General features: G+C 35.1%; 1 protein-coding gene across 1 annotated transcript in view; it reads left to right on the plus strand.

Moving 5' to 3' along the window:
* Positions 1 to 418: 418 nt before the first annotated feature.
* Positions 419 to 27,138, plus strand: part of LOC133675948 (DNA-directed RNA polymerase III subunit 2) — a 31,094-nt gene continuing 4,374 nt past the window's right edge. Inside the window, exons 1-31 of the mRNA XM_062097516.1 lie at positions 419 to 599; positions 728 to 827; positions 959 to 1,080; positions 1,297 to 1,389; positions 2,503 to 2,575; positions 2,650 to 2,740; positions 2,842 to 2,894; positions 4,532 to 4,596; positions 7,547 to 7,652; positions 7,751 to 7,861; positions 9,427 to 9,486; positions 11,209 to 11,247; positions 11,437 to 11,487; positions 11,561 to 11,659; positions 12,244 to 12,303; positions 12,395 to 12,487; positions 12,688 to 12,789; positions 12,897 to 13,007; positions 13,139 to 13,255; positions 14,099 to 14,215; positions 14,311 to 14,391; positions 15,914 to 16,018; positions 16,095 to 16,175; positions 16,277 to 16,408; positions 16,501 to 16,549; positions 17,558 to 17,631; positions 17,701 to 17,840; positions 17,977 to 18,058; positions 24,886 to 25,010; positions 25,095 to 25,230; positions 25,331 to 25,461. Coding sequence (XP_061953500.1) covers positions 568 to 599; positions 728 to 827; positions 959 to 1,080; positions 1,297 to 1,389; positions 2,503 to 2,575; positions 2,650 to 2,740; positions 2,842 to 2,894; positions 4,532 to 4,596; positions 7,547 to 7,652; positions 7,751 to 7,861; positions 9,427 to 9,486; positions 11,209 to 11,247; positions 11,437 to 11,487; positions 11,561 to 11,659; positions 12,244 to 12,303; positions 12,395 to 12,487; positions 12,688 to 12,789; positions 12,897 to 13,007; positions 13,139 to 13,255; positions 14,099 to 14,215; positions 14,311 to 14,391; positions 15,914 to 16,018; positions 16,095 to 16,175; positions 16,277 to 16,408; positions 16,501 to 16,549; positions 17,558 to 17,631; positions 17,701 to 17,840; positions 17,977 to 18,058; positions 24,886 to 25,010; positions 25,095 to 25,230; positions 25,331 to 25,461 — 2,831 coding nt within the window. The 5' untranslated portion in view covers positions 419 to 567. The remainder of the gene's footprint in view (positions 600 to 727; positions 828 to 958; positions 1,081 to 1,296; positions 1,390 to 2,502; positions 2,576 to 2,649; positions 2,741 to 2,841; positions 2,895 to 4,531; positions 4,597 to 7,546; positions 7,653 to 7,750; positions 7,862 to 9,426; positions 9,487 to 11,208; positions 11,248 to 11,436; positions 11,488 to 11,560; positions 11,660 to 12,243; positions 12,304 to 12,394; positions 12,488 to 12,687; positions 12,790 to 12,896; positions 13,008 to 13,138; positions 13,256 to 14,098; positions 14,216 to 14,310; positions 14,392 to 15,913; positions 16,019 to 16,094; positions 16,176 to 16,276; positions 16,409 to 16,500; positions 16,550 to 17,557; positions 17,632 to 17,700; positions 17,841 to 17,976; positions 18,059 to 24,885; positions 25,011 to 25,094; positions 25,231 to 25,330; positions 25,462 to 27,138) is intronic.

The following is a 27,138-nucleotide window of genomic DNA, read 5'->3' on the forward strand; positions in this document are numbered from 1 at the left end:
TCTTGGCTAGATAGAAAACCAAAAATTCTACTGCTAAAAAAGGCTAAACAAATTACATTACATTGTGGAAAAAAAATTAAAAAATCATTCTTCCTTCATTCAATTTAATAATGACAAAAAAATAATTTTGCTCCTAGAAGCAAGTTACATGAATTTTACTATGAAGAGAAAAATAATAATTTTATTATATGAATTCATAATAAATTTTGAATGTATGTACAGTGATTTCATGATTTTTTTTAACAATAATAATAGTTTACTCAAGTTTCTTTTTTGATTTATGAAAAACACAGAAATAGCCCATGGGCGTAATTCAAGCTAAAATCTTCAGATGGCTGATTTTCGGCCCAATGGGGATTAATTAGACCCGACCCCGAACCCTCTTCGAAAGAAAGTAAACCCAAACTGATTCCCAACCCAGACGCAATCCGCTGGTGTACAAAATTCAGGGTTTAAGACGAATTAAAGCATAAACCCCTCTTCACCACCGGGAGAGTCTATCAGAGATCATAATCATCAAGCCGTTCTGCTCAGACCAAAACCTCTCTCATTTAAAAAAACCCACTAATGGTTGTCGTGCAAGCCGATTCTCTGTCTGAGTAAGTCATTCTCTCTGTTTCGTTATGGCGCTTTTGTTTTGTTTTGTTTTTTTTTTTAAAAAAAACTGATTTTGGTTACTGATTTTTTCTTAAAAAATTTGCAATTTTTTTAAAATTCTGTTTAAAAGGGAGAACGTTGTTGACCATTTAATTGACAAGCAAAAGCATGCCGCTGCACCAGTAAAATCCGCCGTCAACAAATTCCAGCTTCTCCCTGAATTTTTAAAGGTAACCCAACTTTCTGTTATTTAAATATGAACGTACTTTGTTTTTTTCTTATATATTTGTTATGTGAATTTACAGTGTGTTACTGCTAGAGGGTTTTTTTTCTTAAAGAAAATTTTAATGGTTTTTGATAGGTGAGAGGGTTAGTGAAGCAGCACTTAGATTCGTTTAATTATTTTATAAATATTGGAATCAAGAAGATTGTGCGTGCCAATGATCGGATTGTGTCCACAGTTGATCCTAGTCTTTATCTGAGGTAATCATTCATTTATCCATTTTATGTTTTGGTTGCTTTCCCTGGGTGCACGGGTGCACAAGCTGGTAAAGTCTGTTTATTTTGAGAAATGAAGCAGCATTTAGAAATAGGGAAAAAAAGATCATCTTGTTTTTTTTTTTTAAAATATTTTGTGAGATTGGATTCTATTAATTGTGGTACCTTTTTTTAATTTCTTTTTGGTCTTAAATCTTGTAGGTTTACAGATGTTAAGATTGGAAAGCCTTCTATGGTGGTCGATGCTATTAGTGAACAAATTACTCCTCATATGTGTCGCTTATCTGACACGACGTATGTAGCCATTCATGTTCTTTTTACTTTCTTAATTGATTTTTTTTTCTCCTGGTTTTTTTCTTATGTTCCATTTTTTTAGTTAAAAGAAAAACTTTGTAAAAGTGAATAAAGCTAGACAATCTGTATGAAAGAACTTAAAGTATGAAGATTAAAACAGAAGGCCTTCCAATGCATTTGTGTACTGATTTAGAAAATCCTAGAAATGTCACAAAGTGGTACAAGTAAAGATGGCTACAAAAAAAAATCAAGCTTGCAATGGCCATCTGCAGGAGTAGAACTAGGGCTTTAGGTATTAGGGTGCCAAAAACTAATATACTATGATACATTTGCAAATAAAATAAACAAATAATGGTTATAGAATAGTACCTTTTTTTTTTTGGAAGGAGGAGGGTTTCCAAATTGCATATTTTTTTAGAAATAAGCATTAAATTCAATGGCACTAACTTTGCCAAATTTTGAGGGTGCCATGGCCTGCCCCTGGTAACACTGAACCTGTGTAAACTATGACTTATCCTTCCCTTTCTGATGCAAAATCAAAATGGGGAGTGGCATTATTTCAAGGAGAGTGCAAATGGTTACTTGTCCAAAGCTTCACTCTCTCTAGCTTTAGCCCAAGCCCCTATCTGCCAATTCTATTGACTAAATATACTTACCAGTTGTTACGCTCCCTCATGATCCTAACCTGCACTTGATGATGCCCTTCTCAATTCGAGAACTGAAGAGACTTCCATTAATCCATTTGAGTCCACATTAGCGATACTTGAATATGATTTCATCACTCTCCACATCAGACATTCATCAATTTTCTGTGTTCTCTTTTGTATTATTATAGAGTGTACAATGATGATGTTCTAGCTCTGGTGTGATGAATGGGGAATATATTTCGTTGTCAGAAGCAGGAAACTCTGGTTTCGGCATGTTGGTGTTGCAAGAAGGAAAAAAAACCTAAATTTGTTTCTTCTGTTTTCCTTGATTAAAATTTGTTGATAATTAACGCATTAAACTGTTTGGCTATCCCTGATGAAACTCTAAACTTGCAATTTGCAACCATTATGCACTTAAATTATTTGTCTTCTAAGTTGTACAAGTTTTTGAATTTGTGAGTTTCAGGTATGCTGCACCGATATTGGTTAATATAGAGTATATTTCAGGAAGCCATGGTCGGAAGGAGAAGATGATAAAGGTAGTCAAATTTTACTTTGATATCTAATGATTGAGGACGTGTGATTCGGATTTTAAACAAAGTAGTTCTTGCAGAATGATGTTGTCATTGGAAGAATGCCCATAATGTTACGAAGTTGTTGCTGTGTGTTGTATGGAAAAAATGAAGCTGAACTTGCGAGACTTGGTATGTATGCATAAACTCAAACATTGCTTTTGCTGCCACTTATTTCCTCTTGCTTCTTCCTTTCTTCCTTTCATATTCTTTCATTTTTCCTTTGAATTTAGGTGAGTGCCCCCTTGACCCTGGAGGATATTTTGTTGTCAAAGGAACTGAGAAGGTGATATTCTGCTTGTTGTTTACTAATGCCTTTTGACATCAGGAAGAAATAATCTATTTAATTTGTCTAAATAAAGTTTATGCTTGTGTGACATATTTTGCATTGATTTGAACTATGTGCCTTAATGATGCTAGGTCTTATATTTACATTTTGCATAAAGTTAGGGGTTAACATGAGCCTTAGTGTCATAAAGACTGATCTTGAAGTAGCTATATCTATAGGTAGTTTTTTCTAAAGGGAAATTTATTTAGCTGGCATTTCCATATCATTATCAATTATGGATAACTTCTAAATTATTGATGGTGGATTTACTTTGATATTATTTTTTTCATTTCTATTATAATTTTTTTTTTCTATAGGAAACAAGGTTGCATTCATCATATTTTAGCAAAAGAACATAGAAAAGAAAGGGTAAATTATATTTTCACTATTTTTGATTTATTAATGTTCCTAAAAGTTCCCAATATCAAACTATCAGGTTTCCAGAAAGTTCATTGGGGACCCTACCTATTAAATAGATAATGTAACCATTTCTGGACCAACCTTTTGAATCTTTTCAAGTTTTAAGTACTGGCAGACATCATCACACATATAGGGATTTGGTAGGAAATGATGAGAGAGACATGAAAAAGTGAAAAAAAGAAATGGAAAAAGTGGACATTGCTCGGTATTTGATAGCTAGTGGTTAGATTGGAATTTTTTAAAACAGCAGGGTTAACGTTGGAAAACTAAAAAAAATATAAAATTCAAACTGGAAGATTGCTGATTTTAGTGGGACTAAATCGTAGTTCACCCATAATTAAAAATGTTTTCTTCACTACTGGATTTTTGTTTTTGAAAATTGTAAATTTACAAGCAAACATGGCCTTAATTTTTATTCTTGAAGTATAGTTGCCAATACAAATCTGTAAGTTTTTACAAATAAAAATAAGTAATAATAAAGGAGATTTGGTCTTCGTAAGTCTTTACAGTCTGTTTATTTGAAAAGAAAGACAAACTTGGTTGTTTTCTTTTATATAATGATTATATTCTGTCAAAGAATAAAAGGAAAACAATCATGTTTATGTATGTTTAGCTATTTATTGCTCCCAAGTGAAGTGTTACTGCATGTTCTAAAAGTTTAGGGGAGAGAAGTGGACAACTAGACCAAAAATGCTGTGGGTTGAACTCTCAGAGAACATTTAGCTTTTCAATACAATTTGAGAAAGTTTGTCTCATAGTAGAATTGAATGGAGGAGCACGATAGTTTAGGAGCGAGATTTAGTTGAATTGAGTCATAGTGTAGTAATCATTCAAATGACTCTTGGATCAATTGCATTAGTGGTTTTTGGTGAATCAAGTACACTGCAAATATTCTAAAAGTTTATCTTTGTGGAGGTCTGATGATGAACACAAAACTATTTTATCAGAGTCAGGAAATTATATGACTCACGAATTGCAAAATAAGCTGTTCAAATGAGTTCAAAATTTCCTTTTTCTTCAGCTTTTCATTTCATATCAACTATTGAGATTCTCAAATTAAATTATTTTGTGTGAGGTCGTCTTGTTTATACTATTTTTTTTCAAGAGCTCATGTGAACTTCCTTCCTTTGTCTTTTTTATTTTTTGATAGCTCTGATACAATTAATCTCTTTTAGGTGATTTTAATACAAGAGCAACTTTCAAAGAACAGAATCATTATTGATAATGACAAGAAAGGGAAGTGAGTTCTTATATCTTTGTTCTTATCTTTACCTCTCTTTCTTTCTCTCATCCCCTTGCATTCTTCTTCTCTAACACTTAGGGAGGAGCTAACCAGAGATTACATTAGAAGTATTGCATTCTTCTTCTCTAACACTTAGGGAGCTAACCAAAGATCACATTAGAAGTGATACTGAAGTGCAGTATATGATTTTCAATTTGTTAGATTCAACTATGTCTTTGTTGAAGAATGGGATGGCATTTCCTCTTCCTTTTGACTGGTTATTTAGACGCTCCCTTTCTTTCTCTTCTCCCTTTCATGTTTCTCTCTAAATTAGATAGAGGCAACTGGAGATTACTTTAAGTGATGCCTAAATGTAATGGATGATTTTCAATTTCTATAGATTCAATAATCTTTGTTTTAGAATGGGATGATACTCATTTATCTAATATGACACAAACACAGTTATGTAGGTTCTCTGTAAAGTCACTAAGAAGTCTTGATACCATGGTAAAATAGGATAGAGAAGTCCCAACAATGAAAATATAATCATCTTAACAGTAATATGTTCTTGTTAATAAAAAACATTATGAAATGGGGCATTCCTAAATGTTGTGAAATTCCTTAACTTATATTGTTACAATCAACTTGTAAAGCTTTTATTCTTTTATGTGTACTGTTTGAATCTTGTTCTCTTCAACCTTCTATCTTTGAGCATAGATTAGGTGAAATGCCTTTTTTTTAATTAAGAATACTTAATCAAGAGAATAAAAAGACACAACTTGGATACTAAAGATACTTATGGGATGATTTATTCCTACAATTACCAAAATCACCAAAATCTTTAGTTGTCCAATGATGAAACTCCCCTAAAAGTATAGTGGGTAGAGCATTTTAGAGAAATCTAAAAGATTGGTTTGCCTTCTGAAAATTTCTTAGAAGAATTTTGGCTGATAAAAAAGTCATAGCATTCCACTCCATAAGAACACACCAAATCACCACAAGCATAGGAAATCTGTAAACAATTTTGCTATCTATCTGCCTCTCAAACCCATTTAATGAGTTGGATGAACCTCACAAATGATGTGGGCTAATACATTGATCATAAAAGTGCCAAAAAGACAAATCCTACATTTCAAGTAGTAAAACGTTGCAAGGAGCCAAAAGAAAAAGTATTTGGCTCACTCAAATTTTAGACACATCATGCACACATTAAGAGACATTGTTGATCTTCTCATATATGATTTATCATTTGTATTTATCTTCTTGGGGTTATTGACCAAGAAAAATCTTCGGTTTAGATGGTGATCGATCGATACCATTCGTTTCAAATGTGCTAAAATTAGATAAATTAGAAAAACTAATTGAGTTGGCATTATGCATTTAAAGACATGCAAAATTATTTTTAGCTGCGAAGTATTGGGTAAAATGCAAAAATTTACCGCCATTTTAGGTCATTTGCATTTTATATGTTTTTTTTTTTCAAGGCCTCAAAAGAAGTGGACAACAAGAGTAAGGATTTATCGTAATAAATCGTAACTAAAGAAATTTTGTTTCTCATGTTAAGTTCCTTAATGAAAAACTCGGGAAATGTTATTCCCTTTTAAACTATAGAAACTCGTACTACCTTGACCAGGTCATCATAAGGAAATCTACAAAGTCATTCTTGGATAACTTGTAGTGTGATAAAGACTAGAAAGATGGTACACAAACATAGACCACTATAGAAGAATATCCTCTCTCCTTAATTCTTTTACAAGTAACTATAGAATCTTTATGCATATTAGTGTTGTCAAAGGAGAAAGGCGATATAAGGTGCCAAGCCTGGAAAATGCCCAAGGCGCATGCCTGAATGAACCAAGGCAATATGCTATAAACTAAAAAAAAGTAATGTTATATTATATTATATAAATCTAAAATATACATCTTTCCAGTTAAGACTAGATCATTAGAAAATCAAAAGAAAATATAAAATACCATAAAATAGTCATATAAAGTTATATTTTTCACCTTTAAAACAAAATAAGATAATTTAAAGTAGTAAGTAGCCAAATAGATTAAAAGCAAAATTAAATACCAATTAAAAAAATAACAAATAGGTCAAAACGTAAATTAGTTAAAAAAAAAAGAAAAATCCAACATAAAACGAAGAACTTCAAACAAACGCTAGCCTTAACGCTTTGCACCCACTTGTAAGGTGCTTCATTGAAACCCAACGTCTGGGGCTAATAAAGGTGTCAGGGCCTCGCCTCGCCTGGAGCGCCTAGGTGAGTGCCTCAGTGTCTCTTGACAACACTAGTGCATATATTGCTATTTCAATCTTGTTATCTCTGATTTACAAACAATGTCTACCAACCTCAACTAATAAAGAATCCAAACAATTGGGAAAGCCCATATAGTTTATCTATCTTGGTCCAATGTTTTCTAAAATCAGAAGAATCTTGATTACGAGCATTGGATTCTAATTCTCATATGGCACACTTTGATGGTTTTATGTCAAATAATATCTCACTATAAAAGTGTGAACATTATTCACAATACATTTACAGGTGACTATTAGAAATTCTAAAGCAAGTCAAAAGGTCTTGTCCTAAATTATAGAGTTATTCAGAAACACATTAAAAATATAGTTATATTTGGAGGAAAGCAAAATATAATCTTGATACAATATTTTGATTTTGGAGTAGGACTCTTCTACAATGTTGAGATTGGTCTTCAATGACACCTTAGAATTCCTTCTAGCATGCATTCAATAATTTTTATGAATTCCACAATTTTCCAACAATTCATGCTGGATAGAGCTAATGTTCTGTCATGGGACTTTCCAATCAAATCCATTGCTGTTTCTAGCATTCCCATTTTATTTTTTTGTAACCTGGATGAGCTTATCCTGCGAGGGCAGCTTTGGTGATATCAGCAACTGTTTTGATGATGAATCCTTGTTTAGTTGATACCCCCCCTTGTTTTTCAGCATAAATGCATCTGTTACAAGTAGCACTGAGGCGACAAAAAGCAAAACAGTCATTCTGATGGAAAAGGAGAAGATGTATTTATGTCTCAACCAGTTTGCAAAAAAGGTCTTTATCAGAATGATTTCTGTTCAGATCCAGCCTTTCATTTTTTGTTTTCAAGTTGTTTTATGTTGTGCCGTAATGTTTCTCAAAATGTTTCTTAGATTCCTATAATGGTGGTAATGAAGGCTATGGGGATGGAGAGCGACCAAGAGGTGGTACAGATGGTAGGAAGAGATCCTCGATATAGCGCGTTGCTTTTGCCCTCTATTGAGGTAATCTACATCATGTAATTCTTAGTAGAAAATGTCAACTAACTTTCAAGATAATTTTAATTTTGGATTTGTTCATAATGAATTGGCCTTTTGCCATTGAACATTCATCATGTCCCAGGTATCTAGGATTGCTGTTTCATAATCTAAATTTGAACTTCTATTGAATATATTTGAAGTTTGTTTGCTAAGTTGGTAATGGCCTTTAAAATACAGGAATTGGAAAATTTGCATTGCATTTTGCAATTCTATCCTTGTGTCAATTTTAAATTTTTATTGAGATTAACATTGACACAACATTTTTGGTTTTTTTCGAGATGGTTTAAGATTTTAAATTCGTTTCTCATAGATGTTTTATGTGATCAGATTTTTTATTTTCCCCCTGATTTGTTAGAGATTTTTACGACTTTGGACTAGTATGCAGCAGGTTTTCAAGCTATATAATTTTTGTGGCATTAACTTAGTTTCTGCTTTCACACTTAAAGCTTGAAGTTAAATATGATTCAGTTATAATTGCAATAAGATTGCTAGCGCTTTCTTGTTTTCCAAATCATGTCAACCACCAGATACCGCTGTTGAGCCATGCTATGTCAGATGCTAATGTAAAAACTCTAATGTCACCTAGGAAATCAGCATTTCCTCATGTATGGGAGCCTCATTTTTCTTATTGTCCTTGCTATTTGACTTGATTATCCTTGATAAGGAAATGCAGGGCCCTTGCAAACACATTATGGGTGAATTTAACATGAATTGCAATACCCTGGGATTGAGCATCTCTTATTTTGTTGTCCTCTCTCTTTCATCAGTTGTTTTCTTCTGTAAATGGGTGCTCGGTATCTGATTTGTGTTTGACTTTTCTTAATGATCTGAAATGCAGGCATAGTTTTAGTGCTCTCTTAAAAATAGATGTTTCCCTCTTGTCAGGTCAATGAAAAGTTTTTCTATCCTTGCCTGTTCTAGATCTCTAAGTTAACTGGATGGCTTGAAAGGTGTAGAAAACACTTTCCCTGTTGGTTCTTATCTTTACCAACTTTGCTTCTGTTGACATTTCTTTTATTCTAAACTTCCTCTCTTCTCTCATTCCATTTTCCCATTTATTAAACTTGCTGCTGGAAGAGAAAATTGGCAAGAGTTTGTGTTTCATATCGCACAAACCTGCCTGAGGGGAGACTGATGTGGCAACTGCAGATAAAAAGTCAAATGGGTTTCGATTAAGCTAGTGAGAATGTAGTTTGTCCTGCATGATTATTATAGTGGCATATTTTCTTCCTTGTAATGATACAAATTTATTGGATGAGAAAGAATGTCAAACATATGGCTTTAATGTTTTTAGTAGTGGTAGGTTTTATTTTTAACATATCCCATAAATTGTTGATAAATTTTTATCATAATTTTATTCTTCTTGTCTCAAGTAAACAAATTGGACTGCTGCAGCTCTTCCTTTCCCAAACCTTTCCTTTCCCTTCCTTTCCTTTTCTTTTAATCTTTCTTTATTTTCTTTTTTCATTTTCATTTTTTCTCATACCTTTTGGTTTTATGCTCATTTCTATCGTTCATTTTATTTCTAGGAATGTGCAAGTCATGGTGTTTACACACAGCAACAAGCCTTGGAATATCTTGAAGCAATGGTATGTCTCTTACTTGCATGTTGCAAGAACATTCATAACGCTATCATAAATTCCATTATTAAATGTATTGATCCTTGAAGTGATCTGGGTGTCTCTAACTTGTATGTTGAACACCTATTGATGCTGCCACTTAATTCCATAATTGAATGTGGTAATGCTTGAAGTGAACACATAACCAACTCAGCCTCAAGCCTAAATTGGTTGGAATGAGTACAATGATCTGCCTACATCACTTTTAGTTAGCATACAAGATTATTGTGTACTGGAGCATCAACCTGCATTTGGTCTCCCTCCATGCTTTCTCTATCCTAATTCTTCAATTTGTTTGCTTTGGTCGTTGGTAAATCCACAGGTTGAAGTTTTATATGCTGAAATTATGTAAAAATCCCCACAAATTTTTAAAAGAGAAGAACAAGAAAGGGATAAAACTCAACTGTCAATAATCAAGTGTCAATCATGTAAATAGGCTCCATCAAAACATTCAATAGGTACTGTTGTTTAGGCACCAAAAAACCATAAAACAACCAAAATATAAATAGACATCCCCAAATAAAAATCCAATTAAATAAGATGCTAACAAAGTCTTGATAGATCTACTCCATCTGCTTCAAAGGAATAATAAAACTCTGGATAATCAAAATGTAATATTAGAAGTCGTGTGGTTCAGCAAAAAATAAAAAAAACCTCAATCCTAAGGTTGGAATGTCAAAGTAGCATGGACTCTAAAATCAATCTTTGTTTCTCACTTAATATTGAAGAAGTTTGAACTTGTTCCCTTTTCCCCTCGCTTTCAAAGTGATTAGAACTTCAATGCATGCATTTGCTTTGTTTATATTTTGTTTAATCATTGGCTTGAATTAGAAAAATGTTGCATACTTGGTTCCAATCTCCCTTTCAAGACATTGTGCTCATCACTTCTTTACCATCTCTGAGCTTTCTTTTGACAATTTACTGATCAGTGGCCGTTCTTGTTCCTATACTTGTACTGTTATTGTTAATTATTCTCATTATGCTCTTCTTGACTTGGTTTGCCTCTTCTTTCTCGATTTGCCTCTTCTTTCTCGAACACTAATGGTAGCACTTGATCCATATCGGGCCCTATGTGTCTCTTCATAATGCTCTTCTATGGAACATAATCTTGATTCCTAGTGTTAAATTGCCCACCATATGATTGGTGCCCTGAATAGATATGGTTGCCTATAAAATACAGTTCCTACCAATACCTTTTCTTTTCTAAATTGCAATTTTTTTCAGCTGTTTTTTATGTCTTGAAAATGCATAACCCCCCCCCCCCCCCCCACCCCCTTCTCTTCTTCCAAGATGTTTGCTTAGATGAGAAATTTTATAAAGAAAACAAGTCGCTAACAATTAAGATCCTACATAGAAAATCATGGATCCACATCGACATTGGAGTCCTTACCTGTGAAACAACCATCTAGTGTTACCAAGCATAAATAACTGTTCAGGCATGGTTGGGTTGAATTCCTTTAGGTGCTCATAACCTCTTCCAAGCTGCATTTTGCTTCTTTATTGCGAGTCATTTCAACAATCTTTTTTGTTTTACAAGGAAGCTATCTTTTAATGTTATAGGTTTTTGTTTGATGGTTTGTGTATCTTTCTTGACTTCATAAACCCATATAGGCTAACTTCATGTGATTGTTATTGTCAACATCATACTTGTCTTTTTGGCCAATTTTTCATAGCAGTTGCTTGCTCTTGCAGGTGAAGAGGTCTACATACTCTAGTTCATCGACTGAAAAGGTAGCCTTTCCCCCTTCTCTCTATGTAATGCATGTGTGTGGAGTGAATATTATAAATGCTACTTCTTCGTCTGTAATAATATATATGCTTCATCGTTGTCTATCGAAACATTTATAGACATGAACTATTGTTATTTTTCTGTTGTTGGCACTTCTATTTGATATTGGAATGGTTTGGTGTTTTCAGCAGGAAAATAGAGCTTTGGCCATTCTTCGAGATGTGTTTATTGCTAATGTTCCGGTAGGATTTGTCTCATTTTTAAAATTTGCAGAATTTTTTTATTTGATTGTTAACCTTCTCCTGTGCATTATAGGTGCGCAAGAATAATTTCCGCCCAAAATGTATATATGTAGCGGTAATGTTGAGAAGGATGATGGAGGCTTTATTAAACAAGGATGCAATGGATGACAAGGTAATGGATTTTTGGATGTAAGCCATGAACACTTTGTTTTATAGATTATATTTAGATAAACAATATAAATGCAAATTTGGAGATGAATTCTGATGGTTGTTCCGAAGCCATTCAAACAACAGTAAGAAACCATGCTTATCTTGAGGTGTGAATATTTTACACCTTTGAACATGTAGCTTTCAATCTTGTTCAAAAATATTCCATGACAAGCCTCAGAGATTGGTTTTGTTGGCTAATCAACCAATCATATCCAAACATCTATTTAGAACATAATTCAGGCATTGGACAGGCCACCTGCCCATGGACTAACGACCTGCCCATCATGAATTTTGCATGATGATGTTTGCTTTTAAAAATCAACTACTTTAGATCAATTGCTTCGATGCTTTTGATGCCATGATTGCCCTTTTCCTCTATGCTTTGCTTTACAAACTGTTCTGTAGCTTTGTCTACTGAAACAGGCTGATTGGTCTGCCATGTAATCAATGTAATGTTCTAGATTGAGTGTGTTAAAGCATATCTTTCTGAGTCTGTGGATGGACGGGTGATGGTAGATGACAAATAATTTTTTTTTCTGCATGTAGGATTATGTGGGTAACAAGCGATTGGAGCTATCAGGCCAATTGATTTCTCTGCTTTTTGAGGTAATGTGGATCCAGGTCGTACTAAGTGAACTGCTATGGGTACTATAATGGGCTCTCAAGCTGCCCCCTCCTCTCTCAATTTTCTTTGTAGGATTTGTTTAAGACGATGATAACTGAGGTCCAGAAAACAGCAGACACTCTGCTAGTAAAACAAAATCGATCTAGCCGGTTTGACTTTTCTCAAGTAAGTATAGCTGCAAAATCAACTCTATTTGTGACTTGATATAACGGATTTTCATATCTTGATTATAAAAATCAAATCAAAGAAATAATTTAGCCTCTTTTTTTTGTTGGAATCTAGTGTCTGCTGTTTCATTTAACACTGATTATGTTAAGTTGTTTTTGGAGTAAGTTTCACAATTTTTTTTTTATTTCCTGTTATAGTATATAGTTAGAGATAGTATTACCAATGGGCTTGAAAGAGCACTCTCTACTGGAAACTGGGATGTCAAACGGTTTAGGATGAACAGGAAAGGCGTGACACAGGTTCTGTACTGAGTATCCCCTCATTTTGCTTTATCATTCCTTTTGCACATATTTCTCTGTTTCTTTTTGGTATCACAATAAGCTGACAGAGAATCCTCTGCTAAAAGGTATTAGTCAGGTTATCCTATATGGCATCGTTGGGCCACATGACCAGAATTTCACCACAATTTGAGAAGTCCAGGAAAGTAAGTGGACCCAGGGCATTGCAACCTAGTCAGGTAATATTGATGTCTCCACACTGCCCTAAGAAATCTTGCAAAATTGTCATGTGTTTCTTAGGGTAATATTCAGTCTATTGCTGATGGTTTTTCTTTTTCATTTTACTGATTCCAAGTTTTTTTTTTCCTAGTGGGGTATGCTTTGCCCTTGTGATACTCCAGAAGGAGAAGCTTGTGGACTTGTGAAGAACTTGGCCTTAATGACTCATGTTACAACTGATGAAGAAGAGAGCCCATTAATCTCTCTGGTTTGTCCTCGGTTAAATTTCCCTTTGTTCATGAGCAACACAGACACAATGTTTTACATGTTTAAAATCATATGAAGTCTTACCATGAATTTTACTTAGAAAGTTTATATGTAGTGAAGTACCAGCATTTGTGGCTCTCAATGGATAAATTGCCTCCTAGTGGCCAGAAAATTTTGAAAACAAACCTTGTCAATAAAGGATTGCCATGCATTTGAATAATATATTTTCAACTCAATTCTCCTTAAATGATGTATGCAAAGATTCTTCTCTGAAACTCTATTTTTGAATCCCTCTCTATAAAACCCAAATAACAGCCAGTGGAAAGCAAACACCCATATCTCTCTAAAAAAAAACCACTTTCTGTTTCTTAGCAGCCAACTCTATGTCGATTAGTCTGTCAGAAACAAGTATCTGTTAGCTCTATTGCACTGTGCATTAGCTAGCAGGTGGTTCATGGTTGACGAATTCAGCTTCTTCTGTGAATTTTTCTTTTCCTCTCTCTCTCTCTCTCATGAGATTGTCAATGGGGAAATCCTACCTGAAGTTCTCTCAAGCAAAAGAGATGCTTTGGCTGGAGCTTTAGACTTCAATGTTTAATTGCTTGTCAAGGGAAATTAGGCCTACCTTTGCTGCCCCAATATTTAGACAATGCCGTGTAAAAATATTTAACACTAAAACTGCCTCATTTAGCTATGTGCAGTTAGTTTATACATTCTGCATGTAGTTTAGGGTGTCAGCTACTATTAGTGACATGTACGTATAATTGTCTAGCATTTATGCATATGCTTTTTGGTCCTGTGAACATTTTAGAAAAGAACTATGGCTTTTGTAATTTTGCTGCAGTGCAAGTGTTTGGGTGTAGAAGACTTGGAACTTCTCTCTGGAGAAGAGCTTCACACGCCAAACTCTTTTCTGGTTATATTTAATGGGCTTATTCTTGGGAAGCACAGAAGGCCACAGGTAAGTTTTCTTTTGCATTGAGCAGATGTTGATGTCAAAACCTTCTCATTCAATTCATTGACTTTATCTTCCTGTTTCTCAAAACACCTGTTTAGCAATTTGCAAATACCATGAGAAAGTTGCGAAGAGCTGGCAAAATTGGCGAGTTTGTAAGTGTCTTTGTGAATGAGAAGCAGGTAGTTTCTTCTGTGACATCAATTGGAAAAATCTTTCTGACAGTGTTCTTGTGTGTCAACTATGATGAAACATGCTTCTTGGATAGTGATTCTGAAATGGAACAGGATTAGGTTTAAACTAACTACAAAATAGGCCAAATCATATATATGAATCAGAAGGTAAAACACTAATAACAAATTGCATCAACAATCATGTTTCTATTATGATAAGCAAAAATAACAGATAATTTCAGACTCTTGGTAATTCTGCGAAGAGTGTGGCAGATTTCTTGTCGATTGCTTCTGTGGGTTTGTGGGAGAGAGGATAGAATTAGTAACTCTATGGTTGCGTGCCATCAGTGAAGTCCTGTGATGTGCACTTGGTTGGAGAGAAATGCTAGAGTGTTTATGAACCAGCAAACTTTGAGATAATTGTTGTGTAATGGGATATTTTTCTCTCCGTGTGGTGTCATGCTTCTGGAGCTTTTACGGATATTTTCCTACTTAATATTCATTGAGATTGAATGAACTTAACTATTGGGATACTAAATATAAGACCCTTGTTTTCTGATGTTTCCCTCCTAAAAAGTACGTTTTGAACCCCCCCCCCCCAACCCATGCTTAAGTAACAAGCATTTTTAAAGACTTAGCTCACAAGTGGTTTACCAGAATGGGTGGACCATGTCCCATATTTCCTGATTTAGTGGCAGAGTCCTGACTTTTCCAGAAGAAATGGCGCATGGATTTGTATGCTTATCTGTTTACTCCTCTAAGTCCATGTGTCTAAGCCTTTTCATGTCAGTTTTGTATTCTTTTTTAGAATTCAGCTTTCTTTTTTCATGCATAGAGCTTGTTTTGTAGGATTTGAGGTTGCACGCTGCCTTGTTCATGGCGCTTTAAATATACCTCCATTTACTTGCATACACTCTGGCATTTATAATGGATGAGAGTGAAGCACCAAAAGAAAAAAGAAAAATGAATGAGAATGTGAAGTTCCTTTCTGTGTTTTGGGTCCTGAGGAGATCTTGGGGGCTTGTAATACTTGGAAGATACCCACACTGACAAGGAGGCACTGAGGCTCAAACACATGATCAACCCTCAAAGAGGATGTGCTCACCAATGGGCCAAGACCCTTTGTCCTTTGAAAATATACACATTTTAGTCACCCACATGGATGATAGTACACAGTTTGTAATACCTGTGTAAATGTCATAATGCATGAAAGTACAAAGCTTGTAATACTGGTAAGAATGGTTGGTATAAAAAGTGCTTTCTGCTGATTCTTTAGGATGGTATAATATCTCATTATCTGTGGTCCTCTAAGGTAATCTTGTCCACCTATATGAAAGACACATAATAAAGCTTCAGGTTTTGCTGTGAAAGTAGGAAATTCATTAGTAATCCTAAAAATGACTGACTGACTGACTCGACCATCCTTTTTATTTATTTAGCTATTCATTTTGCTATTCTGCATTGTACAATTGAGTAGACTATCTTGTCGTGGACTGCAAATAACTGATATTTAGCAAAAAATGTCTGCTAGCGTGCTGTGTACATTGCTTCTGATGGAGGTCGAGTTTGTCGTCCGCTGGTTATTGCAGACAAAGGTGTATCAAGGATTAAAGAACATCATATGAGAGAGTTAATGGTGAGTTCATTTATTCTATTAGAACCAAAGGAAAGGATGGTACTCTTAACCTGATTTAATTTCCATTTTCTTCAAGGATGGAGCCCGCACTTTTGATGACTTCTTACATGAGGGATTGATTGAGTATCTTGATGTCAATGAAGAGAACAATGCTTTGGTTGGTCTTGAAATCACTATTGAGAAACTGTACTATATTTTCATTATCTTTCTCTTTTTTTATTTACAAGGACCTTTTCAATATTATTATCTGTTTTACAGATTGCTTTGTATGAATGGGAGGCCACTCCTGAGACAACCCATATTGAGATAGAGCCTTTCACGATATTAGGTGTTGTTGCTGGGTTAATTCCTTACCCTCATCATAATCAGTCACCAAGAAATACATATCAGGTTCGTTGTCATTTTCTCAATATTAAAGGTGATACATTTGCATTTCAATTTCTAAAAATCACTCCTTACATCTTACTTGTATCATGTGGCAGTGCGCTATGGGGAAGCAAGCTATGGGAAACATTGCATACAACCAGGCAAGTTCTTTTATGTCATTGATTTGGTTGAATTATTACATTTTATGCAGGCTGCAACTGTTCTTGCATGTGCCTTAGCATGTTGCTGGTGGTGTGGTACTGCTACCAACATGGTCAATAAAGACAAGATCCTTTTAATTTTTCCAACTATCTCTACCCTTGAGCACTATATGGATAAAAATCCATATGTATTGGAACACATTGGAGTGATGCTCCCATGAGTACTACAACTGATAGAAAAATTTACAGAATTTCATTATGGATCCATATATGAATGAATTATCAAATAATAGATGTTTCATTGCATAGATGAAGGCATTTGTTTTATGAAAATGTGCTAATTAGTATCATTGTTATCACTGTTGAACTGCCTAACTACATATTCAACTTTGAAGCATGCAAATTCGGTGTTTCTGTTTCCATAAATCAGTCCCAGAAAAATTGCTTCATACAGTTTACATGAATAAATTTCAACCCCGCAAAAAAATAAAAAAGAAAAGAAAAATATGGGTATACTTTTTAAGTTGTTCGCATAATGTGGCTGAATTATTGTTTAACCAGCTCAATAGGCTAGTGATATCTCTTTTCCCATTTGAAGTAAGAGACCATGATCAACTCGTGGAAGCAGAGGATATTGGATAGTTTGTGGATGACATTAATTCTCTTTCCCAAATCACATTGGATTCAAAATGATGGGCCGAGTTACCTTTTTCCATTCTCAAAGAATCCCAAAGTGTTTTCCACGAGCTTTTTTCTTAATAAATCTCCAAAAGTTGGTGCTTCTGTTCTTGTCCTGTTGTTTATGTGACTTCTATTTCCATTGAACGTATTGTTATTGATTTGTTTCATCCAAGTTTAAACAATGAGCAAATGTCTAAGAATGCTTGTTGGTTCCTTGCATCTTTTTTGTTATTTTCACTTTTTGATGAATGGCTGTGGTGATATTTATGTAGGTTTCTATAATAAGAAATGTTCTGTTCTTGACTAGTGATCTTCGTGTCATAGCAGTTAGGCCGTATGGACTCGTTACTTTACCTATTGGTGTATCCTCAACGGCCTTTATTGACAACAAGAACAATTGAACTGGTAATTATCTTCCTATTATAAATGCTTTGGCGAGGATCATTGGCTGTGAACTAATCAGTTTGCTTCCAGGTTGGATATGATAAGCTTGGGGCTGGTCAGAATGCAACAGTTGCAGTTATGAGTTATAGTGGCTATGACATAGAGGATGCAATAGTCATGAACAAGGCCTCTCTAGATCGTGGTTTTGGTCGATGTATTGTTTTGAAGAAGTACATAATTTTGACATCCTTCATTTTTCCATATTTTATTATGATGGCATCCTTTCTCAATGTAATTCCCTGTGTGATTTCGCTTGCCTTGATAGAGTGTTAGTGGTCGCTTATTTTGGTCTTTGCTCTATGACAGATACACTTGCACCAATCAAAAGTATGAGAATGGTGCATCAGACAGAATCTTAAGGCCACGAAAAAATGAAGAAAGAGAGAGGGTATGAAACTACCCCCCCAACCCATTCCCTTTTCAGTTTAGTGTTTCCATCTCTATTATTCTTCTAGTTTAGCTTGCTGAACATTTGTTGGTTTCTGAATTTCATTTTCCTTCTCTTGGATGAACAAGAAATATTAATAGAAAAGATAATTGTGTCTAGAATCAGGCTCTTTCAGTGTTGATAGTTTTAGAGGCAGATGGTTCTTGTGCGTCCTTAGGGTTTACTGATGTAGGAAGAAAAAGAAAAATTAGCAAACTCACCAAGTCTGGTTATCTGGATCGTACTGCCAGAAAAGAAAACAAAGTTCTTTTTAAAACTCACAAAATATCAAACTGTCCATTTCTTTTTACAGCAGTAGCAGCCCTTAAATACTAAACAAAACCCCAAATTAAAAGATATAGCTGATGCAGGATCTTTGAATTATGATACCTAAATACTATAGTTTTTAGGTCATAGTAGATTTGGTGGGTTAGGGAATTGGGGAGTAGGTTATAGGTGAGGGTTGGGATACCTTTAAGGGTAAGGTGATCAAACTGGATTAAAGGATGAAGGATATAAATGTTATACTTTGAATTAAACTGAATAAAAAAACTACGAGTCACACTAGTAGTGTTTCTATGTATCACACCTACAAACTAGAAACCTAAGCTCCATGCACATGGTTCTTCGCAATGGATCCTATGATAGACTGGATCATACAATCTCAAACCATATAGTGAAATTCTCATCCATTCATTCATCTCAATGGGGGCTTACAAACAACATGCACACAGAGCAAGGAGGTCAAGCCAAATGGGTATGTTTGCCTTAGCATTATGATTTCCCCCATCTTTAAAAATCATATAAAGGTATATGTTTTAATTGTTTCAGCTTCTGCATCACCAGCCCTTAAAAATAACTAAATCTTCATTGTCCAAATGTCCCTAATAAATAATGCATAAATAAACAAGGAAAGGAAAAAACCCTAATTGTTTATATAAATGCACGCTCCACTAACATGAACTACTACTTAGAATTTGTCCTGCATCATTTACCTTTGCATTACTTAGATCCCTTTTGGAGTATTTTTTTTTGCTTAGAATTTTTTAGAGAGGCTTGGTGGGTGAAAGGTGTTTTTTCCCTTTATTGCCTCTCCAGCATTCCTTTAGGGTATATGTATTTATTTTGTTTTTCTATTAGTGCTGCTGAATGTGATAAAAGATATTGAGGGAACAGGGGTTGGGTCGTTTAGTAAATGAGGAGGCTTGTAAGCCTAGTTAGAGGAAGGCTGAGGATTTTTGACATGTTTGAAAACATTAACCGAGTCATGGCAGTTTCCTTTAGAGCCTTGTTCTATTTGGTATAAACTGATTTGGAGCAAGTATGATTTTTGACAAAAATGGCTGGGATGTTATGGTTGCAATATCATTTGTGCACTCCTAAGAAGTTCATTTCATATATTGTTGTTAATTTTTCTTATCTGGTTAAAAGAAAGATGGTAGTGATTCCCAATTTCATTTTATAGCACTTCTTGGGAGGAGATATTCCATTGCTTGAAGCTTTTTCCCTTTTGTTGTCTTTAGAATTTAATTAGATTGCAGGAGAGAAAAAACTAGAGTTCATATTCTCAATTATTTATCTCTTCTAGTGTTGATGAAAGCATATATGTGACAAGATAATACAAGAGAAATTCTGAAATGTTTTCTGTATTTTTCACTAAGAGAGTTACAATATATATATATACATCAAGAAGTATCAAATCCCTGAATTCTAGGATTGAATAAACATAATCAGATCCTGTAAAATACTAGGCCTAGACAATAATTGAAATCTTTAGAGAGAATCAAGGGATATACAGCTATGACAGAAATTAAACAAGGAAAGAAGAATATAGTGACAGCTATGAAAGAAATAGAATAGGAAAAGGAGAATATACTGACAGCTACAAAAGACAGCTATTAAAAGAAAAGGAGAATATATTGACATCCCCCCTCAAATTGATGCGGGTAAGTCGAACAACATCAATTTGCTATTGAGAAACTTATGTCGTTGGCGTGTCAAGGCTTTTGTAAAGGCATCAGCTATTTGAAGATCAGTATTGAGATGAGGAAGAGTGATAACACCCCTAGTAAAGGCCTCCCGAATATAATGACAGTCCACCTCTATGTGCTTGGTGCGTTCATGGTAGACTGGATTTGCAGCGATTTGAATAGCACTAGTATTATCACCATGAAGTGGAGTAGGAGCAGTTTGGGGAAACCCAAGTTCAGAAATAAGACCACGTAACCACACAATTTCAGAACAAGCTGCAGACATGGCGCGATACTCAGCCTCGGTAGAAGATTTAGAGACACAATCCTGCTTCTTACACTTCCAAGAGATCAAGGCATCTCCAAGAAAAATGCACCAGCCTGTGAGAGACTTCCTAGTATCCGGGCAGCCAGCCCAATCCGCATCACTATAGGAAGTCAAGGTAAGAGTAGAATGTTTAGGAAAAAACAACCCACGAGTAGGGGAACCAATTAAGTATCTAATAAGACGACGAACTGCAGCAAGATGAAGATGTCGAGGTGCCTGCATAAATTTGCTAACTATATGGACAGCATAGGAGATATCAGGCCTGGTAATTGTTAGGTAGATAAGACTACCAACAAGTTGCCTATATAAAAAAGGATCAGGCAAAAGCTCGCCTTCATCTTTTCGGTATTTCACATTCAGCTCCATTGGTGTATCAACAGCAGTAGCATCCTTTAAACCAGCTAGCTCAATGAGATCCTGAATATATTTATGTTGATTTAAGAACAAACCATGATCTCTAGAGTGAACTTCCAGCCCCAAAAAATATGTGAGATGTCCAAGATCTTTCATTTGAAATGTACTATGCAACATATGTTGAAGCTTGGTGATCAAACCAATGTCATTACCAGTGAGGATAATATCATCGACATAGACTAAGAGAAATACCATACCAGTGGTGGTCTTGTAAAAGAAAAGTGATGAATCATATTGACTTTGTGTGAAGGAGAAGGTGAGAAGAGTGTTGCGAAACTTCTCAAACCAGGCTCTAGGTGCCTGTTTCAACCCATACAAAGAGCGTCTTAGTTTGCAAACATCATTAGAAGCCTTTGTGGACATACCAGGTGGAAGTTGCATATAAATCTCTTCCTTAAGATCCCCATGCAAGAAGGCATTTGTGACATCCATCTGATATAAAGGCCAAGCTTTAGAGGCTGCAATAGCAAGAAGTGTTCTCACCGTAGTCATCTTAGCAACGGGTGCAAATGTTTCTTCATAGTCGAAGCCATATTGTTGTTTATTGCCAAGAGCAACCAATCTAGCTTTGTATCTATCCAAAGATCCATCAGACTTGAGTTTCACAGTATAAACCCACTTGCTACCAATGGGCTTGACATGTGGAGGACAAGAGATAATATCCCAAGTATGATTGGCCTTAAGTGCGTGAAGTTCTGCCTCCATTGCTTGTTTCCAGCACTCATGTTTGCTAGCCTGTTTATAACAAGTGGGAATGGAAATAGAAGACAAAGTAGTAGACATAGCCACAGGAGTGGAAAAACCATACCTGTCAGGAGGTTTGTGAGGTCTAGAGCTTCTACGAAGAGGAAGGGGATCATAAGAAATGGGCAGAACAGGATCAGATGTTGCAGGAAGATGTGAAGGAACCTCAGTGAGACCTAGAGAAGGAGCAGAAGCAGGAGTGCGTCTATGATAAACATAACCAGGTTTAAACCTTTGTACTGGTGCTGGCGACTCAGGAAAAGATGGTAAAACAGATAGAGAAGGAAGTACTGAAGGCTGTTGGGTGCAAAAGAAAGGCTGATTTTCAAAAAATATGACATTCCTAGAGACACGAGTTCGACGTGCATGTGGATCATAACAAAGAAATCCTTTTTGGGTGACAGCATAGCCTAAGAAAGCACACTTGACAGATTGGGCAGTAAGTTTATTTCTCTCATGTGCAGGAAGGTGAACAAAACAAACACATCCAAAAATATGAAGATTGGAATAATTTGGTGCATGTCCAAACAAACGAACGTAGGGAGAATCATTGTTTAAGTGGGGAGATGGTAAGCGATTAATCAAATAAACAGCAGTACACAAAGCTTCACACCAAAAATGAGAAGGAACACATGACTCAAGGAGAAGAGTTCGAACAATATCAAGAAGATGACGATTCTTTCTTTCAGCCACACCATTTTGTTGTGGGGTGAAAGGACAAGAACGTTGTGATATGATCCCATGACTTTGAAGAAAAAATTGAAATTCATTTGACATATATTCACCACCTGAATCAGATTGCAGAATTTTGATTTTGGCAGAAAATTGTGTCTCAACTAAGGCAAGAAAGGCTTTAAACACAGAGAAGACCTCACTTTTAGATCGAAGAAAATATACCCAAGTAAAACGAGTGAAATCATCTATAAATGTAACAAAGTATCTGTAATGTTCATGAGAAATGACAGGTGCAATACCCCATACATCAGTATGCACGATCTCAAAAGGTTTGGTGGTGCGGGTTTTATGCAATGGAAAAGGAAGTGTTTTGCTTTTACCAAGTTTGCAAGATGCACAATCAACAATATCATTATTAGAAGAAGTCGAATTTTTATTTCCTAGTAAACCAGATTTAAACAAGACTTGAAGTACATGAGAATTAGGATGTCCTAAACGTCTATGCCACACCTGATTATCACATTGAACAGCATTACATGCAACATAATTTGACATAGGAGAGGGAGATAGAAGCAAGGGAAATAGGCGTCCCACTTTAGGTCCCTTCACGATCATCTTCCCGGACACTTGATCCTGCACAAAACAACCAGATTTGGAAAAATGAACATCACAATTGTTGTCAACTAATTGGCCAACAGATATAAGATTAGTGGACAGCTTAGGAGACACAAAGACAGTATTCAGAAGGGCTGAAATATCACCAACAGCTGTGATAGACAAGGGATTACCATCGGCAGTACGAATATGAAGATTGCCTTTATATTTTTGAACATTATTTAAAGGTAAGGCAGTGTTGGTCATGTGATTGGAAGCAGCTGAATCAAAATACCAAGGCTTAGGAATAGAATTTCGGTTACCTGAAAGGCCTAAAGCAGAAAGGGCAGAAACTATCATTTGTTGGACCATTTCAGGGGTAATAGAGGACTGACCAGGACTAGGAGTATTTGAGGAACCAACCGAAACATTATAGGCAGTTTCAGATTTCTTTGGAGGCCGGATGGAGCAGTCTTTGATGATATGCCCTGTTTTCTTACAATAGTTGCAGAATTTTTTAGTACAAGTAGTGGCAATGTGCCCAAATCCTTTGCAGCTATAGCACTGGACATTTGACATATTTCTACCTCCTTTAGACCTCCCTTGAGCAGTGTATGCAACAGGAATTGGAGTGGAATTTTGAGCTTTTTGCTCCAAGACAGCCTGTGTAATGATCCGTTGTTCTTCCCTGAGAAGCTCTCCTACACAGATATCCAAGAAAGGAACTGGTTCTCTATTCATCAGGTTGGACCTGATTGCTTCAAATTCCCCCCTTAACTTCATTAAAAACTGATCACGCTTGCTGGTCTCATGCACACTTTGAATAGCAATAAGTCCTTCAAGAGGTACACTTGCATACACAATGTCTGTGTATTCAGCCCAAAGATTTACAAAGGAAGAGTAAAACTCTTGTATTGACATGCTGCCTTGACTGAGTTGACCCAACTCGAGTTCCAATTGGAACCTTCGTGCTGTATTGCTTTGGTTGTAAACTTTCTTCAGGTAATCCCACATTTCTCTAGAGGTTTTGTAAGGCTTGAGATTGAGAAGCATGGAGTGTTCCATACTTCCAAGGATCCAAGACATAATCTGAGCATCCTTCACCTCCCATTTCACATATTTCTCCTGTTCCTGCTCACTGTCAGGTGCAGGAACTGTCCCGGAAATATGACCCCATAATTCCTTTCCCTTGACAAAAATCTGAAACTGGAAAGCCCAGGCAGAATAGTTCTTTCCAGTGAATCGAACAAGAAAATGTTCAGATCGTTCTAGAGACATGATTTAACTAGAAACAAGAACCAAGAGATCAAGTCCAAGAAAAACAGAATAGAAGAACCAGACAAGGAACTAGACACAAGATGAATTGATTTCAGAATTTTGGCTCTGATACCATGACAAGATAATACAAGAGAAATTCTGAAATGTTTTCTGTATTTTTCACTAAGAGAGTTACAATATATATATATACATCAAGAAGTATCAAATCCCTGAATTCTAGGATTGAATAAACATAATCAGATCCTGTAAAATACTAGGCCTAGACAATAATTGAAATCTTTAGAGAGAATCAAGGGATATACAGCTATGACAGAAATTAAACAAGGAAAGAAGAATATAGTGACAGCTATGAAAGAAATAGAATAGGAAAAGGAGAATATACTGACAGTTACAAAAGACAGCTATTAAAAGAAAAGGAGAATATATTGACAATATGGACTCTAGAGGGACCCAACACTTGCAAGTCTTTCTTTGGCACATTTTGTTTGTTCTCCTAAACCTTCTTTTCCTTGGTCTAGTCACATTTGGAACACCAAGACACTTTAGGGTTATTAAGTTAAGACTTTCATTTGTTTGTCAATCCATAATATACCAGTGACTTACTACTAGGGAGAAGATTAATGAAAGCATTGTGTTTTAATTAGGGATCTTAAGCATTATAAAACTAGTGAGATGCAGGAAATCAGTTTTAATTATTTTTTCTGATATAGATCACAATGAACCCTATAACAGTGAGATAATTTGTCTTGTGTTTTATGCTGTCCCTCATGGTGTTACTTGTGTAGGTGTTGGATGATGATGGACTTGCTGCTCCTGGGGAAATTATTAGGCATGGTGATATCTATATAAATAAGGAATCCCCAATTGAAACAAGGGGGCCTTTAAAGTCTGCAGCAGCTTTAGCAGATGTGTCAGTAGTTTACTCCCTCAATTTTAATTTATTAGTTTTTTATTTTTCAGCATCATTATTCCTCACATGCATTTTAATTTCCAGAAAATATCGGCCTTGTGCCCAAATATTCAAAGGTACTGAAGGGGAGTCATGTGTAGTTGATAGAGTTGCTCTTTGCTCTGATAAAAACAACAATCTATGTATCAAATATAAAATCCGCCATACTCGTAGACCAGAGGTACGGAACTTTTTCTGCCTAAATGTGGGAAATATGTTTCTTCAACTGGAGTTTATGGTGAATTGATACAGCATCATTTTGTTTTCACTTATCTACCCAGGTTGGTGACAAATTTAGTAGCAGACATGGGCAAAAAGGTGTTTGTGGAACAATCATTCAACAAGAAGATTTCCCATTTTCTGAACGTGGTATTTGCCCTGATTTGATCATGAACCCGCATGGGTTTCCCAGGTATCCTCCTCTAATAGTTAGTTTGCTTTTCTCATCACTTTGTGCTAACTAAAGAGAAGAAGAAAATAACTTTTGGGCTCTTAATAGTGACTACATACATGTATTCTGTATCCAGAGGATATCAAAATATGTAGTCTGTGACCCCTGGTAACTCTAAAATGCTATTGCATTCATGCATCAATAATTCATCAAAATTGTGTTCCTCTCCTGCCCTTTTTCTTATATCACTGAAGATCTTAATGCATTAGGCAATAGTCAACAATGTATCGAATTTGTGTTCCTTTCCTGCCCTTTTTGATATTTTGCATGATCATCTATCCATCTTATGGAACAATAGTTGATGAGCAAAAGGAAAAGGAAAAATACCAATAAGTTTTTTCATAGTTTTGGATGACAAATTACTCCATATTTCTGAAATATTTATGTTTGTAATTTCAGAGAACTCTCCAATACAAGGATTTGTCAATTTATCCATCACTAGTCCACAATCATAGCTTAGAATTTTCAAGTACTTTAGGCATCAATAATATGCTATGTTTTTTCCTTCGATTATTTTTCTAGTAATGTTACATATGCTAAATTGTGAGTTTCTTTGTTTCTTTATTGTCTATCTTTATACTTGTAGGCTGTAGCCTTGGTACATTATATACGCTGTTATTGATGATCTAATTAACAAGCAATAGCATTCTTCTTTTTCTTTTTTGTGCTTCATAGTTGATGCTTGAAAAGTGTCAACAGACATTGTTTGCAAAGCATTTTAACTGTCTTTTTTTTTTCAAGTATAATAAGAGCCTTGATTATTATACATGCATATTATCCCTTTATATCATGTGGACCATCACAGAAAAAACGAACTTAAAAGCACCCATTTATCTGAGTAATGAAAGTAGAAAATGTGAGGATGACGAACTCAACACATATGGAAGTGGCTTTTGTAAACTGATTGAAGCAACACACATCACTTGTGTGGAGTGTCTATTATCTTTTTCTTGACATTTTCTTAAAAATTATAGTTGTAACACACATCACTTGTGTGGAGTGTCTATTATTTTTTCTTGACATTTTCTTAAAAATTATAGTTGTAATGAGAGTTGAAGATTCCATACAGATAAAAAAGGTTTAAATTTGAAAAAGTTATTATTTTAGTAAATGATTGAAGGATGCATCGATAAGTTCATACTTAGGAGTGTAATTATGAATGTATAAAATAATTCAAATGTTAAAAAAGATCTTATTGCCTAACGTATTATTTGTGTCTTGCTTATTAAAACTTAAGTTATTGGTATTTTTTCAAATAAAAGAACCAATAGAATTTTATTTTATTTATATAGGAAGTTGGAAGCAATAGAGAAAGGAGTTTATCTCCAATGATTTGTTCGTGAAGGATACCAACACCATTACCTTGCCAAATTGAATTTGACCAGTTATAAGCATTTCAAAAGATTTCCTCAAAGCAGAGTGGGAGGGAGTGGGGACAACTTATTCATATTTATGCAGATTTTAGTAATGCTTTCCACCATGCCCTTTTCAAGGATTTTGACCATGTGATGAGTAATTCTTCTATTTAAAATGGAAAGATTTTACCTTTATTTATTAAAGTTACAAGTATTATCAGTCTTTAGTGATGTTTTGAAGTCTGCACATTAGAGACAATTGACTATGTTCTCAATGATTGAC

The sequence above is a fragment of the Populus nigra genome, chromosome 16, assembly GCF_951802175.1.
Source record: "Populus nigra chromosome 16, ddPopNigr1.1, whole genome shotgun sequence".
NCBI classification, from domain to species: Eukaryota; Viridiplantae; Streptophyta; class Magnoliopsida; order Malpighiales; family Salicaceae; genus Populus; species Populus nigra.